The sequence below is a fragment of the Vicugna pacos genome, chromosome 13 (genome assembly GCF_048564905.1).
Source record: "Vicugna pacos chromosome 13, VicPac4, whole genome shotgun sequence".
NCBI lineage: Eukaryota > Metazoa > Chordata > Mammalia > Artiodactyla > Camelidae > Vicugna > Vicugna pacos.
This window is the reverse complement of record NC_132999.1, coordinates 59,403,077-59,417,584: the sequence shown is the minus strand read 5'-3', so window position 1 is coordinate 59,417,584 and position 14,508 is coordinate 59,403,077. Positions and strand designations below refer to the sequence as shown.

The following is a 14,508-nucleotide window of genomic DNA, read 5'->3' as shown; positions in this document are numbered from 1 at the left end:
AGCTTATGGTGTTTAAAAATAGACTGAGTTTTTCCTTTTTGCACTTTTAAGTAGGTATTTCGTATTTGGAGTTGTGTTACGAACGATAGCGACACTTAATATAAGCTGTCTTTTTATAGGGGATGATCTCCGGTTAAAGATCACTTGGTTACTAGCTTTTGCGGTTGTTACTCGTACCGTGGGGTTTGGCGGTTCTTCGCTAAATACGGAATTTCCTAGTTCTGAGAATTGCATTTACTGTAAATTCAATGTGAAACACCCTAGCTCTGAAAATGGTGTTTACTGTAAGTTTTGGCTGCTTTTTAAAGTGTAATTCATTGCTTTTCCTATAGTGTATTTATAAGTATTGATCTTTTTCTTTACGAGGTAATCTTGCCTTAAAACTGAAACTGGGCCATCTGTTAAAAATATGAGTCAGAACACTCGAGAGGAAGTGAATTTTTTTCAAGCAATCCCATTGGCCGGAACTGAGTTTCCTGATCACACCCGGTGGCAAAGTAGGCTGGGAAATGTAGTCTTTCCTCTAGACAGCCATGAGCTTTGAGAGTTGTGCGGGATCCTAGAAGGGAGAGTGGATACTGGGGAAGAAAACTAGCAGTCTGCACTACAAAAGAAGGGAGGGAATCCATCTTCAAGTTCCCTCACTGGGCTCCATTTCTCCGACTCCCAGGCTCCACCCTGTGGCCACCTCTCCCATCCTTGCAGAGAACCCCTCAGAGGCTGGAACGGGGCTGTGGGATAACCCCCCTACCAACGCCCTTTTTGATGTTCTCTCGTTTTGGGAACCGTGACCCCAGGCTCAGGTCTGGGACAACAGCTCACAGTCCAGCCCAGCTCCACTGGGGAGGGTAACTTCCTTTCCTTTCCACCAGGCAAGCTGCTGCTCTCATGACTAGGTCTGGTCAGTGGGAACTACATACTCGTGGCCAGTGCTTTTTGGGCTCTGAAGGCTGGGTGTGTAAATAGAGCAGGGGTTTCTGCTTGTTTGTTCACCTTTGGCAGAAACAACAACTCAATGTACCAAGCGCTCCAAGCACCCAGATCACATTCTCCAAATACCATTCTCTATTGAAAGGAAGCAGGCTCCTTGGAGAAAGGGCAATCTTTGGCTTTTCAAGTTGCCTCTTCATAGAGCCTCTTCAAGTTGCTCTATTTCCTGGCTCATGGCTGGAATCAGCCATGCACTAATAGATTAGACATCAGCTGCTAATATCAGAGAAAGAGAGAGAAAACAAGATATTTTATGCTTCCAGATGAAAGAGCACACTACACCCATGACATCACCTTGCCATGGAAAATCAAACTTGAATCTGATCAAGACTCTAGAGCTGACCACTGATTGACAGAAGAGCCCAGCACAGCAGAATTTGTCAGCAACACCACGGGACAAATGTGATCAGCGAAGTCCTGGCTGCAGGGAGCTCTTCATGGCAGATCATCAGATTTCTTGGACAAATAAATTGCAAGAAAAAAGAAGAGGAGACAGAGTGAGAAAGGAAACCTATATGTTGAAAGAGACTTAAAATCAATCCATCTCACTGTGCAGAACTTGTTGGGATTCTGGTTTAAACAAACATTATTTTCAAATTTTATGACATTTATTTTTTATTTTATTTTATTTTTCCCCTGAATGGAGGCACTGGGGATTGAATCCAGACCTTGTCTGTGCATGCCGAGCACATGCTCTACCACTGAACTGTACCTCCCAAAATTTATTACATTTATGAGATAGCTTCATTTTTAAAAATTCCAAACGGATATTTGAAATTAAGGAATTATTGAAGGTTTTTTGGGGTATGATTATCATATTGTGATTATGGGTTTTTTTTAACCTCCTTATACTTCAGAAGTACATACAGAAATAGCTACAGGTGAAATATTATACCTTGGATTTCCTTCAAAGTAATGAGTGCAAAAAAGAAAAAGCCTCCCAAAAGACAAAAGCAAAAAAAGTTTGTTGTTGTTTATGAAAAAAATAATAAAATAATAATGTGAGTGAGAGAGAAGTGGTTGATGATTGTGGGACCCCATGATGGGCACATGGAAGTTCTTTCTACTATTAGGTCTACTTTTGTATATGTTACTCACGATCCATAATTTTAAAATTATAAACATGTTTTAAAAACAAATTTGGGATTGGTAACATGTGGGCTTCTTAATTAATAGATTAAGTATTGGGATCCGGTCGCAGATCTAATAATTTCAAAGTCGCAATGAACATTGAGCAATATTTCAGGATGCCTGCCACAACCACGTATGTCATGAACACGTCTGTGATTTCTATTTGTGATAATGACGCAAATGTCAAAGTTAATCGGAAGGAAATGCTGAATTTCAGTTACAGGCTAAGGAAAATAAAGATGTTTTTCCTATCCCACTTCGCAGACCCCCTGAATTCTGTCCATGGACCCCAGATTTGGAAGCCCTGATCTGCAAGCTCTTGCCTCCAGGAACACAACACAGACGATCCCCCTTTCTGTGGGTGGGAGGTTTTGAATGCATCAAAGCCTTTTCAAACACAGTCATTTATGCGTTGGTGGTATAGTGGTGAGCATAGCTGCCTTCCAAACACAGTCATTTATTTCCTGGTACCGCCTAACCATCTTAGGAAGTTGAAAGTGTTATTAGATCCATTTTACAGGTGGGAAACTGATGTGTAAACATTTAACTCACTCGTTTGAGGTTACACAGTGATAATGACAGAGCTGGAGACCTAACCCAGGTCCCCTAACCCCCCAGCCCAACATCCAGCTCCCATCCCGGGAAATGCTGCTTAGTTGCCTTTTCTGGAAGTTTCATTTTGAGAGGAGCCACAGCCTTTCTCCTGAGCTCACCCGTCTTCTGTTTGGTCATCTCTCTGGACACCCCCACTGCCCCCACCCGCAGTGGTCACATTGATTCCTATGGTGTTTGCAATCAACCAGGAGCTCTGACTTCCAGCACTCTCCTTCACATACTAGGAGAGGTGACAATTAACTTGCCAGTGGGAGAGAGGCAATCCTGCAAGGCCCTTAGTGACCTCCCTCTGATCTTTGGCAAGTCACTCTCTTTCGTGGTGTCTCAGTTTCTACTTTTGTAAAACAGGGTGATGAACTGTCCTCCTTGGTTTTCGAGGAAGCTGTAAAGATTGGCTAAAATTATCACAGTAACCCAGGGAGAGGAAATGATGTTGTTGGAGCAAAGTGTGTTACAGCTCAGTGTTATAGCTCAGTTGTGACAGTAACCTGGATCTGGGCTAGAGACCCAGCAGCACTCGGAGGGTTGGAGAATTCAGGTTTATTACGCCAGCGGGCCCAGAGGAGTTAACACTCCAAGCTCTGGACCCTGTGTGTAGGTTTACACAGTCTTTTATAGGCTGCCAGTCTACACTTTGCAACATCATATGCAAATAAGGTGTAACAAAAGTTGGCTAATTAGGAATGAGCTTTGTATAAATGGACCAATCAGGAGTGACAGAAACGGACCAATCAGGAGTGATAGAAATGGACCAATCAGGAGTGAGCTCCATGCAAATGAAGTGCTACAAACGGACCAATCAGGAGTTAGCTCAGAGAACCAATAGAATCTTAGGGGTAAGTTCCACTTTCCTAGAAGTAAGCTGTTTCAGAGGCAAAAAGCGAGATAATGCCACCAGGCCAGGGAACCAAATGGTGCTGGCAGGAGAGTAGTGACCCTGCCTGGGGGTCCTGCTGGTCTTTTTTATGGGGCTTCCCACCTCAGTGTGTCCATGGAAGGAATTATCACCTGCAATGTTATCATGGTTGTAAGTTAGCACCAGAGCCTACCTATCCCTTGCCTTTAGAGATCAATGACTTGGACCCGTAAACCACAACTGTCTAAGCTTATCACCTACCTTCTTCCTTCCAGGATTCTATACACCAGACAAACTGAAGCATTACCATCCACTTGCCTTCCTAAACTTCCCCGTTTCTGTGCATTCACTCATGATCAGTGCCCTGCCTGGATGGTCCTCTCCCATGCCTTAACCTAGGCATCACCCATCGTCCTCCCAGAAGTCTCACCTTCAGACTGTGCATTCCACCAGGTCAGGACTGTATCTGATCTCTTTCCAGTCAACATGATTCCTGATGGGATTTCGTCAAATACATGGACCAAGAAGAACCCCACATCCAGTAAGTTGGTTTGGAGGTAAGTACAGTTGACCTAATGTCCTGCCCATCTCTTCAGAGGCTCTGCAAGCCTGCCCTGACCAGAGAGATTTCTGGATGAAAAAGTAACAACATTCTTGCCCAGAAGAAATTGGTGCTGCTTCTGGGCAAACAGGCAAGTGGCTATTTACAAAATGTGCCCCCCAGAACTCCGGTTAGTAATGAGAGCATCTAGTTTTGGAGCTGGCAGACCTGGGACACATCCCAGACTCTACAAGCCGTGTGACTTTGGCCCAGTGCCTTATCCTCTCGGAGCCTCACTTTCCTCATCTGTAAAATGGGAATGAAACTCATCTTACAGGGTGTACTGGAGACCTATGCTTTGCTACCAACCATCTATTCCTCCTCCTTCCTCATAGGACTACCCATATTCCTTTGGGGAACCACTCTCTGCTATTATCCTCTGTTCAGTGGTTTGGGGTTGATCCAATGCCCAGCTCTGAGGAGGTGGCCTGCTGGCCTAACCTAATTAACATATCCCTGGTCACCCTGGTCATGGTGACTGGCTCAGGGATGGGCTGTCCAATCAGAGGTGAACCTCAGCACTTTGCCTAGGAATGTCAGGAATCAGACTCTGCTGGCCTTGTTAGGAGGGCATCAGGCTAATGATAACTGTGGCCATTTTGTTTCCACAAGGGTAATCAATCTGAGGGTGGAAGCCAGTCTACAGGAAGCAGAGTTAAAAGATGGAGCCTACTGAATTTGAGTCCTGGATCAAGCCATTTCTGAAGCTCCTCTTGGACTATACTGTTATTGAACTAGTACTTTTCCTTTTAAGCCAATTATAATTAAGTTTTCTGCCACTTGCAACCCACAAAAGTCTTAACTGAAACACATGGATTGAATGACATAATGCCTACAAGTGCAATTCAGGTATTCTTTAAACATCTCCCCTGTGCCAGGAATTGTGGTAGTCTCTGGCCATCCACATACTGAATCAAATGATTTATTTGAAGCTCCCACTGGCCGATGTCCAGAGAGGTTCCCAGAAACCAGGATTGTCAGACTAGGTAGCTCATTCACGATGAAGCTGTTCGCTCAGCCAGTGCCCAGCAGCTGAACTGAGCCTCCTTTCCGCAGGGAGAGCAACTGCCCCTCTGCAAGTGTGGTGATCGGCCCAATCACCAGACCCTTAAGCAGAGGGCAGAAGCTCAGAGTGCAGCTGCTTGTTGGGGGGCGGGGGACTGAAAACAAGACCCCAAAGTGCAGGTGATCTTGTTCTTATAGGTTCTTTTTTTTAAAAGTCAGGCAGCCTTTTGAGAATCTGAGGAAAGCTACAGAAACTTTCCTCATGGGAAAGAAAAAAAAAAGTACATACATTTTGCAATTCCAGAGGTTCACGGTTCCCTTGAAGCCAGGTTACAGAATCTTGAGCAAGTAAAACAGCTCTAAGTTGTTTTTTTTTTAATCTAGGATCCTGTGAATCTCTGTATTCTTGGCTTACTCTCACCCTTGAAAAATTCCGTACCTCCACGTGAAGAATATGCATGTCTAGTCTGTTTGGGCTCCTATACAACAGAATACCACAGAGAATCCAACTTCCTCCTGGAAAAATCCTTCAGAGGAGCCACGAGCCTCGCGGTCAGTGTCTCAGTCTGAAGCTAGAGCTTGTGTGCAGGTAGTTTATTTAGGAAGAGATCCCAGGGGGACAGGAGAGGGACCGTGGGGGAGGGTAAAGCAGAGGGAGGGAACCTGAATCAAGGTGCCTTCAGCACTGGGGACCGCGGGGGGCCTGATCTGAGGAGCTGTGTAGAATGTCTCCGACCTGTCCGCCCAGCGGAGGGAGCACTGGTCCACAGCTCCACCTCCCGTGGGAGTAGGGATGCCCCAAGCAGTGTTATCCTTGGCCTGCTTCCGGGCTCTGAGTGCAGAGCAGCTTTCTGAAGGTCACAGCCGCTGGGGGGGCAGGTGCTACTGGGAGCTCACACCTGCGCAGAGCTGGCGGTGGCAACCACGGCAGGAATCAAAGGTGGGCTGAGAGGGCACGAGACGGGGCATGAGAGACAGAGGTACCCGGAGGTTTTCAGGGAGTGAATACATTTCCAAACCAACCTTTCAGCTGTTGGGAAGTGCTGGGTAGTTAGCAATTAAATTTTCCATACCAGGTTTCTGCCCCTGAAAAGCAACTCAAGGGGGTGGGGAGGAGAGTATAGCTTAGTGGTAAGGCACTTGCTTAGTATGCACAAGGTCCTGGGTTCACTCCCCAGTTCCTCCATCTAAATTAATAAACCAAATTAATCTTGCCCTCCTGCCAAAAAATTTTGAAAAGAAAAAAATAAAAATAAAAAAACCTAATTTCCTCCACCCTTACAAACACACACACACGAAACAAACAAAAAAAGCGTTGGTTTAAAAACAAAACAAAAGAAAAGCAGAGCCTCTTTGCTTGTCCAGCCAGCAAGGCCGAGAAGAAAGCTCCAGGGCGTTACTGGACCGTGGGAGGTGGACCCACCAGCGTTGGTGCCCACTTGGCTCCCAACTGAGGCCAGCACGCCCCTGGCACCGGCGGCTGCAGAGGCTCACAGAGAGGCTGGGCTGACAGTGAGCCCCAGTTTGCATCCCAGCCTGGGCTGCATGGCCTGGAGCAAATGATTCTAAGGTCGTGTCTTCACCCTCACCCTCAGATCTCAATGAGATCTCAACCCTCAGCACTGCCACCCTCTCCTCGCATGGAGCCATGTGGATGTAAAACACCTAACATACACGCTCACTTAAACAAGACCTGTAACTCACAAATACTGTTCAGTCGGTATTTCCCTGGCATGTCCTTGGCTTCAGTATGACATTTCTGGGTGCCAACAAAATGCCTGTTTCCAAGTCAAACAGAGCGAGCCAGAGCATGAAGTGTGCCTCCCGTTGTCACACACCTTCCAGTTCAATGCAACGACTGGAGAGCCTGTCACACCCTAAACCACACCCCACTGGCCCCTGCCTGCCAGTGCCCCCTGGCCCAAAGTGGGACGCATTTCTTTGCTCTGCACCCTCCAGAGCAGGAGTGGAAGGGGTGTGCGTGGGACAGAAGCGGCTGGAAAAGCAGGGCCACTCAGAGGAAAGCCTGAGACACTGGTTTACCTTCTCTCCCAGCCCTGCTGTGGGCTGGACACTCAGCATCTCGGCTTGCAAACCAGGCTTCCTGGTGAGTCAGAAGCTTAAAATACTCATCTGGGAAGCCAGGGAAACCACGACACTGAGGGTGACGATCCCCAAGGTGGACTGCATGTCCAGCCTGGCCCCTCTTAGTTCCATTCTCCCCACAAAGACAGAAGTCGGTCCTTAGTTTCGGGAACCAGCAGGAGGCCCACTCAGGGTTTTCTCCTGTCCCCACCCCGTCCTATTGCAAGCAAAGTGGGGCAGGCGACTCTCGGCTCTTCAGGGCAGGTAGCGGGAGAGGCACCCCAGCAGGCAGGGGACCAGGGTGATGCTGTTCACCCAGCCAAGCCCCCAGGTGAGCAGCACAGGGGCCACCTCCACATCGTCTGAGTGGACTCCTCTGAAGAGAAGACATGGGAAAAGAACTGTCATCACGGTGGGGTTGGGTGGCTGGACCTTGGGCTTGACTCTACCCCAAAGTCTGTGACAGAGGAAGGTCTGATGTCTCCAGAGGTTTCAACCACACACAAACTGGTCATGGAAATTTGAAAGAGATTTATTTAAAAACAGAACAACAAAAAAGCTTTGGTATTTCAAAATCCAACAATCATCAATCACTAGAAAGTTAAACACTTCCCCTGAAGCCCAGAAGTACAAAATCACAGATCTCCATAGGCTCAGGATAAGAAAGAGACAATGTGCAAACCGGAGGGTCGCCCACCCAGGCCCACCCCTCCACGCAGGTGGCGCGGGCCTCCAAACATTCCGAGGGGCCGCAGATCGAGCATCACCACCAAGATTCACTGTCTGGAGTGGATGCAAAAGCCATCCAGCAAAACCTTAACAATAAATTAAAAATTCAGTCAAGAAAGAACACATTAAATTAGGAAAAGGACACAATTTTTCCTAGATAAGAGTCTTTCCAAAAGAGGGGCCATTTCCTGGGACAGAAGAAAAGGGGGAAGGTAGAAGGAGTGAGTTCAATTTCAAGTATTTTCCATATAGGTTCATTTTATTGAGTCAAAAGCTTACAAAAAGTCCACCGGCCCCTCCCCTCCCGCTCCCCGATGCAAACTCCTGAGCATCCACACGCGCTTCTGCGTCACTGGTGTCCCCCAACAAGGCACAAAAGGCTGGGTGCTTTCAAAGGATCCCTTGTTCACAGCAGGACTTTCAGCGCTGGGTGTCTTGTGCAAACGGCGACTGAAAGCAGGACTGATGGTTCACTCAGACACTGGGATCTTCCTGTTCAAGTGACAAGACAGGTTGTTACTGCTCACGCCAACCCTGGTGGATAGCTACCAAAAAGTTTAAGGGAAATGGGCAGTGGAGACACCCTGGTGGCACTCTACCCAGGTTCTTATCTGGCCTGGCTGACAGCACCTGGCCTGGAGACGTGCTGGAGCTGCGAAGGACTCAGGGGCCCCACCACCTCCTCAGGTGGGTGCGGGGAGCTCACGGACTCTGCTCTGGTGAGACCAGGCTCAAGCCTGAGTAAAGCGGGGGGCATGAGTTCACTGGGGCAGGACCCGGGAAGGCAGTGTGGCTTGTCCCCCAGGTAAGGCGGGTCCAAGGGCGGATGGGGATAAGCCTGATCAAGAGCAGAGAAGCCAACCAAGCAGCAGGGAAAAGCAGCCCATTGGCTGAACAGAGGCTGCCGGACCCTCGTGATGTAAATGTAGCCCCTGTTTCATGCTGGTTGCCCAGGAAGGCCGCCTGCACATGCCTTTGTGATCTGATTTTCCATGTTCCTCAAGCTTGAGGAGCTCAGACCTGCTTCTGGCCCTTCTCCCACTCCCTCAAGTCAAGTGCTACTTACTTCTGCAAGTCCTGGTCTTGAGCCAGAAACTAGAAACCAAATGCTGCAGAGCCCCCTCCAGAGTGTGGAGGTGCTGTGGGCTCTTTAACAACTGGGAGCAGAGAGCTGGCGCTGTGCAGTGCCCCCACCTCACTACAGAGGAGGCCAGGGGACTAGCTCAGCCCCTCAGAAGTGCTTTCTCCCAGGACTGCCCACGACTCCCTCCTGTCCTTTCCCCACGAGGCCCTGCAGCGGGACAGCCCAGAAGACCAGGTGGCAGGCAGAGCAGGCGCCTCCCCTGGGACATCACTCCTGAGCCCCAAAGTATGTTACAGATAAGAGTCCCACAGCGACCCCAGTCAAAACCACGGCTTCCTGGGGGCCACGGTGTCTCAAGAAACGGGAGGAGAATGATCTTGACCTGGCAGATGAGACGACAGCCTCGGGCCAGACCACGGCGAGGGACTGACCTCTGAACTGCAGTAAATCGGCTCTCAGGTGGGGGCGGGGCCCCACCGGCAGTTCAGGTGGAGGCTTCAGGTCAATCTAGGGTTTGCTGCGGTTATTTTTAACTGCTGGGGTGGGTGGCGATTGGAGGACGGGACTGCCCACATCCCTGGGAAGCCAGCAGGCTTGGCTATTCCCACCTGGATTCCGCAGCAGTCCCTTTCTACAGTCTCCTCTTGGAAGTCACTTTTTAATGTCCTCTCAAAACCACCCACTCCTCTCTCTGTGCTGAGGACACAGGCACAGAAAGACACCCCACTACTCCCCGGCCTCGCCCCCTGGTCGGGGCGGGGCGCAGCCAGGCCCCGGCCTATACCTTGCTCCGGAAGAGCGGCTTGGCGCCGGGCCCGCAGTACTCGTTGTAGATGAGCTTGAAGAGGAAAAGGTGGAACAGGGTGATGAGGGAAGCCACGCTGAACCAGAACAGGAAGGGCAGCCCGGGGTCCTGCTGGGCCATGTGCTCGTCGTGGGCCAAGATGGCCTTGAGGTGCAGCGTGTGCCGCAGGTCCTGCAGGTGCGTGAGGTCGGTGGAGATGTAGAGCAGCGGCGTGATGGGCTGCGTCACCATGACCGGGAAGGTGTGGCCCTGGGGCGCCGAGGTCAGCTCCACGGGCTCGTCCAGGCAGCCCGCCTCGCAGGCGTAGATCTTGACGAGCTGGCCGCGGGACTCCACGGACACGTGCAGGTACGGCTTGCCCTCGGCGTCCGCCAGCACGGCCAGGTCGATGTGGTCGTTCTTGTAGCGGATGCCGCGCAAGGCGTAGCTGTTGTGCAGCACGTCAGGGTCGGCCTGGAACTGCAGGTGGTTCTCCGTGAACTGTAGGCCGCCGAAGCTGAGCACCATGCCCTGCAGGATGCCCGGGGCGCCCGCCCTCACCAGCCCCTTGCAGCCACGCTTCTGCAGGGTCAGCTTCCACAGGTCCCAGAGCTGCAGGATCTGCTGCACGGAGGACAGGCGGCCCGGCCAGAGGTTCTCGGCGTGCATGGTGGCGTGGCCACTGAAGCAGTGGTCTTCATAGTTGAGCGTTGACTCCAGCTGGTCCCGCTCCCGGTGGCTCAGGTCGGGGCTGAGCAGCGGGGCCGGGGAGCAGGAGAGCATGTAGTACAATGTCAGGTTCACGGTCAGGCCGGACGGGGTATGGGCATCCGTGATCTTCTTCATTTCTACACCTGTAACACACAAAGGTGGCATGTTAAGGAGGGATGGCACGCTGGAGACCACGAGTGTGAGAGACGTGAAGCTTTTGTTCCGAGGGCTGAAAACAGCAGTTCCAGTCTCCCTGGAGTACACGGAAGTCATCCTGCCTGGCCTCCTCATGTGACCACCTTGAGCCCTGGGGGCCTGAAATGGAAAATTTTGTTAAAAGGCAGTGGGGCCTTCAGCCAGATCGCAGAACAGACTTAACTAGCTCTACAGCATCAAATAAAAAGCCCAGTCCCCCCAATGCTGAACTGTCGTCAATCGTGGGCCAGTCGTGGGTTGCTTCTCTCTCTCAGGGCCTATAGCTTTAAATAAATTCTGAACACAGGAGCTCCCAAATTTGTATTAACTGTAGACTCACAGAGCTGACCGCCTGCCTGGTGTCTCTACCGGGATATATGACAGTCATTCTGAACCTGACACGGCCTGAATTCTTCCAGCCCCACACCAGTCCTCCCCTAACTTGTCTCCAGACACCTGCTCAAGCCCTCCCCTCAAATCCAGGAGTCACCCTCAAGTTCTCACTCCCTACAGCCGGTCCACGGAAAGCCCAGGTGGCTCCAGCTCCAAAAGTATCAGAAGCATCCACTTCTGTCTCCATGGTCACAACTGTGGTCCCAGCCGCCCCCTCCCACCAGGGCTCCTGCAAAAACCTCTCATCTGGGCTCCACGCTCCACTTTCACTCCCTGTAACCGTCTATACTCTGTATAGCAGCCAGAGGGAGCCTGAAAAGTGTGCACTGGGTAGTGTCTCAACTTTGCTCTCCACCCCACTTAAAATGAAATTCACCGTCCTCACCCAGGTCCACAAAGGCTCTTTAGGATCTGGTCGCCACCCTCCTCCCCTTGTTCACCACCTGCCAGCCACGCTGGCCGCTCTACCAAACCAGCCGTGCTGCCCTGCTGGCTCCTTCTACATCATCACATGGTGCTTCCTCGAGCCTTTCAGGCCTCAGCTTCCATGTGTCCTCCTCAGAGAGGCCTCCCTGACAACTGGAGCTGTACAGGCCCCACCTTCCCGCAGTCCTACCCCACCCCCACTGCAGTCACCCTCGATCACATATTTTTATCTTTTCTCCCTAGAACTTTTTATTCTGAAAGGCACTCTTGCTTTTTTATTCAAACTTTCACTTTTCTCATACCTGTCTTCCTCCCAACCAGAATTTAAGAATCCTGAGAACAGGAACTCTGTCCTCACCATTTCCACATCTCCCACATGGAGAACCATCTCTGGCAGAAGCATTTGATATATACTTGTTGAATAAATGAAATATAAGGATGCAGATAACTAGAACTCTGAAAAACAAAACCTCTCAATCTCTCTCTCATCTAGACTAGGGCTTTCTTTTCTTCAGCAATCAGTGAAGAAGTTTTCATCTGACATGTGTGTTCCACCTGCTGAAGGGATTCCACTACCCTCCCGTGAAAAAGCTGCAGCCCTGGCAGCTGGGCCACACCTCAGCCTAGCGGGAGCCATGTCTGGAAGCCCATGCCTGTCAACAGCCAGACTGTGGGGAACTGAGGAAAGAATCCCCGGATGGGCCAGGCCTCTGGTTTATCCTTTATGAACTGACCCCCAAACCCACTCTACTCAAATGGGGTCTCGTCTACAAGAACAAATAACAATAAAACCTGCCCTTTACGCTTGTCTTTCATTAAAACCTCATAAAAGCCCTCTGAGGTAGGTGCTACTGTTATTACCGAACACAAGCCCAGAGAGACTAGAACTGGTCCAAGGTGACACAGATACTAAGTGGTGGAGCAGAGTCAGCCCCAAATCAAACGCCAAGTCGAAGTTTGAACCACCCTAGTGCCACTTCTGCAGACTTGGAAGGGCATCTCCAGGGTGGACCGTGTTCACCGTGTTGCAAGGTGTGGATGGTGGACCAAACACTTGCCAGACCTCACCTGGGCTGAAGAGCTGAGCCCAGAGGCGCTGGTGGTCCTGAAGCAGCTCAGCCGCCGGCATCTCCAAGAGCTCCAGCATTTCCTTCCGTGCCAAGTCCTGGAGCACTTTGAGCTCCTTGGCTGCTTTGCTTTTGAGCACCTGGGGGTTAACAGGGCCTGAGACGTGCACCACCCACAGCACAGTCTCGTCCAGCTGCGTCTTGGGAGCCACTTGGAGACGGTTCACCAGCTTCTTGGCAGCCACCACCACCAGGTGCACCAGCCCCGTGGGAGAAGGCGGGGACCGCCCCGAGTAGAGGAGGAACTGATGGTCTCCGACCTTCTCCAGGGTGCTGGTGAAGGCTCTGGGGAGTGGGCCGGCAGTGGGCCCCACAGTCTGCAGCGCGGCCACGCGCTCCGTGGGGTTGTTGAGCTGGATGCGCTGCAGATAGACGTGGGGTCGGCCCCGGTGGGCCAGAAAGTCCTCTTGAAGCAGCACGCAGTCTCGGCCGGATCCTGTGACAAGGCCGGAGACCGAGGCGGGGCCGGCGCCCGCGGCTGCAGGGCCGGAACCCGGGGTCCCGAGCTGCAGGCAACGCACCCGCCGCAGCAGCCCTTCCCGCAGCAGCAACACTGACTCTCCGGCTTCGGAAAGCGCGCTCAGCGGACGCAGCTGCACGAAGGGCACGAAGTCCGGCGTCACGGCGGGCTCCCGCTCCCCAGGGGTCACCCACAGCCGGTTGGCGACCACGTCCAGGGCCAGGAAGCCGTTGGCCACCAGGGCTGGCACTCCAGGGCCCAGCGGTACAGCCTCGCCCCGCTCCCGCAGGCCGCGCCAGGCGCGGGTGGCCGCCTCCAGACAGGCCGAGGGCTCAGCAGCGCCCGGCTCGCTGCGGGGCCAGGGCAGCAGCTGCAGGCCGCCCGCTGCCCGCCGCGCCCCGGAGCCAGCGTACCACAGAAGCAGCACCAGGAGGCCGAGGAGGCCGAGTAGGCGGCGGGCCCAGCTGCTCGATAGCAGTCCCGGCAGCCCCTTAAGCCGCTGCTGCAGCCACATCGGGCCGCCAGGCGCGGGAGCGGCGCGGGGGGGGGCCGCCGGGCCCGCCGCCCAGCCCACCGGCCCGGCCGCCCGCGCCTCACTCCCCGGCCCGCACCGCCGCGACCACCCCGGCGCCCGTCACAGCCGCCGCAGCAGCCGCCACTGCTGTTTCCTCCTCCTTCTCGGTTGCCTCCGGCCGTCAAACGACACCGGCCGTCAAGCGCCGCCGATTCTTTTGCGACAGATGGAAAAGGGGAGGGCGTCGGGAGGGGAGAAGGGCGGGCCCGAGACAAGTAGGCGGGGCCACAGCTAGGAAGGGGCGGGCGCCGCCGGGGGTTGGGCCACCGGTTCTCAGGCCTACAGGGTGAAGACCGAAAGAAGAGAAGGGTCTGGGGAGAACTGGAAGCGTCCAACTCATGGAAAAAAAAAAAAAAAGAAAGACACCAAGCCAGCCAAACCGAACACGTGTTGGGCCCCGTTTGCTACTGATGGATTCAACAGCCCTAAGATTTTTTTTAATAATAAAGAAAAAACTTTTTTTCTGTAAAAATGATCCTCGCTGCAAAGCAAAGCAAAGCAAACCAAACAGAACAACCAAACAAAAAACCAAAACCAAAACCAACAAACAAACAAAAGAACTTTAGCACTAAATAGTACAAGAAAGAAAGAAAGGAGAGTAACTGCTGTAAACACTTGTGAGGATATATTTCGCTGACAACTCTTCCAGACCTGGATGGCTACATGTACAGTGTATCGGCCGCAAATCAGAACTGTCCATTTGTCTACCACACCAAGTTGTCTACTTGAGGTCAACTCTTGA

At 51.9% G+C, this 14,508-nt stretch overlaps 1 protein-coding gene across 1 annotated transcript; it reads right to left on the bottom strand.

The window, feature by feature from the left end:
- Nucleotides 1-8,250: 8,250 nt before the first annotated feature.
- On the bottom strand, nucleotides 8,251-13,896 carry KIAA2013 (KIAA2013 ortholog). The gene is made up of 3 exons (XM_006196665.2): nucleotides 12,674-13,896; nucleotides 9,881-10,734; nucleotides 8,251-8,504 (listed from the first exon to the last, which is right to left on the bottom strand). Exons 1-3 carry the CDS (start codon nucleotides 13,704-13,706, stop codon nucleotides 8,487-8,489), a joined length of 1,905 nt encoding a protein of 634 aa, XP_006196727.2. The 5' UTR covers nucleotides 13,707-13,896; the 3' UTR covers nucleotides 8,251-8,486.
- Nucleotides 13,897-14,508: the final 612 nt, after the last annotated feature.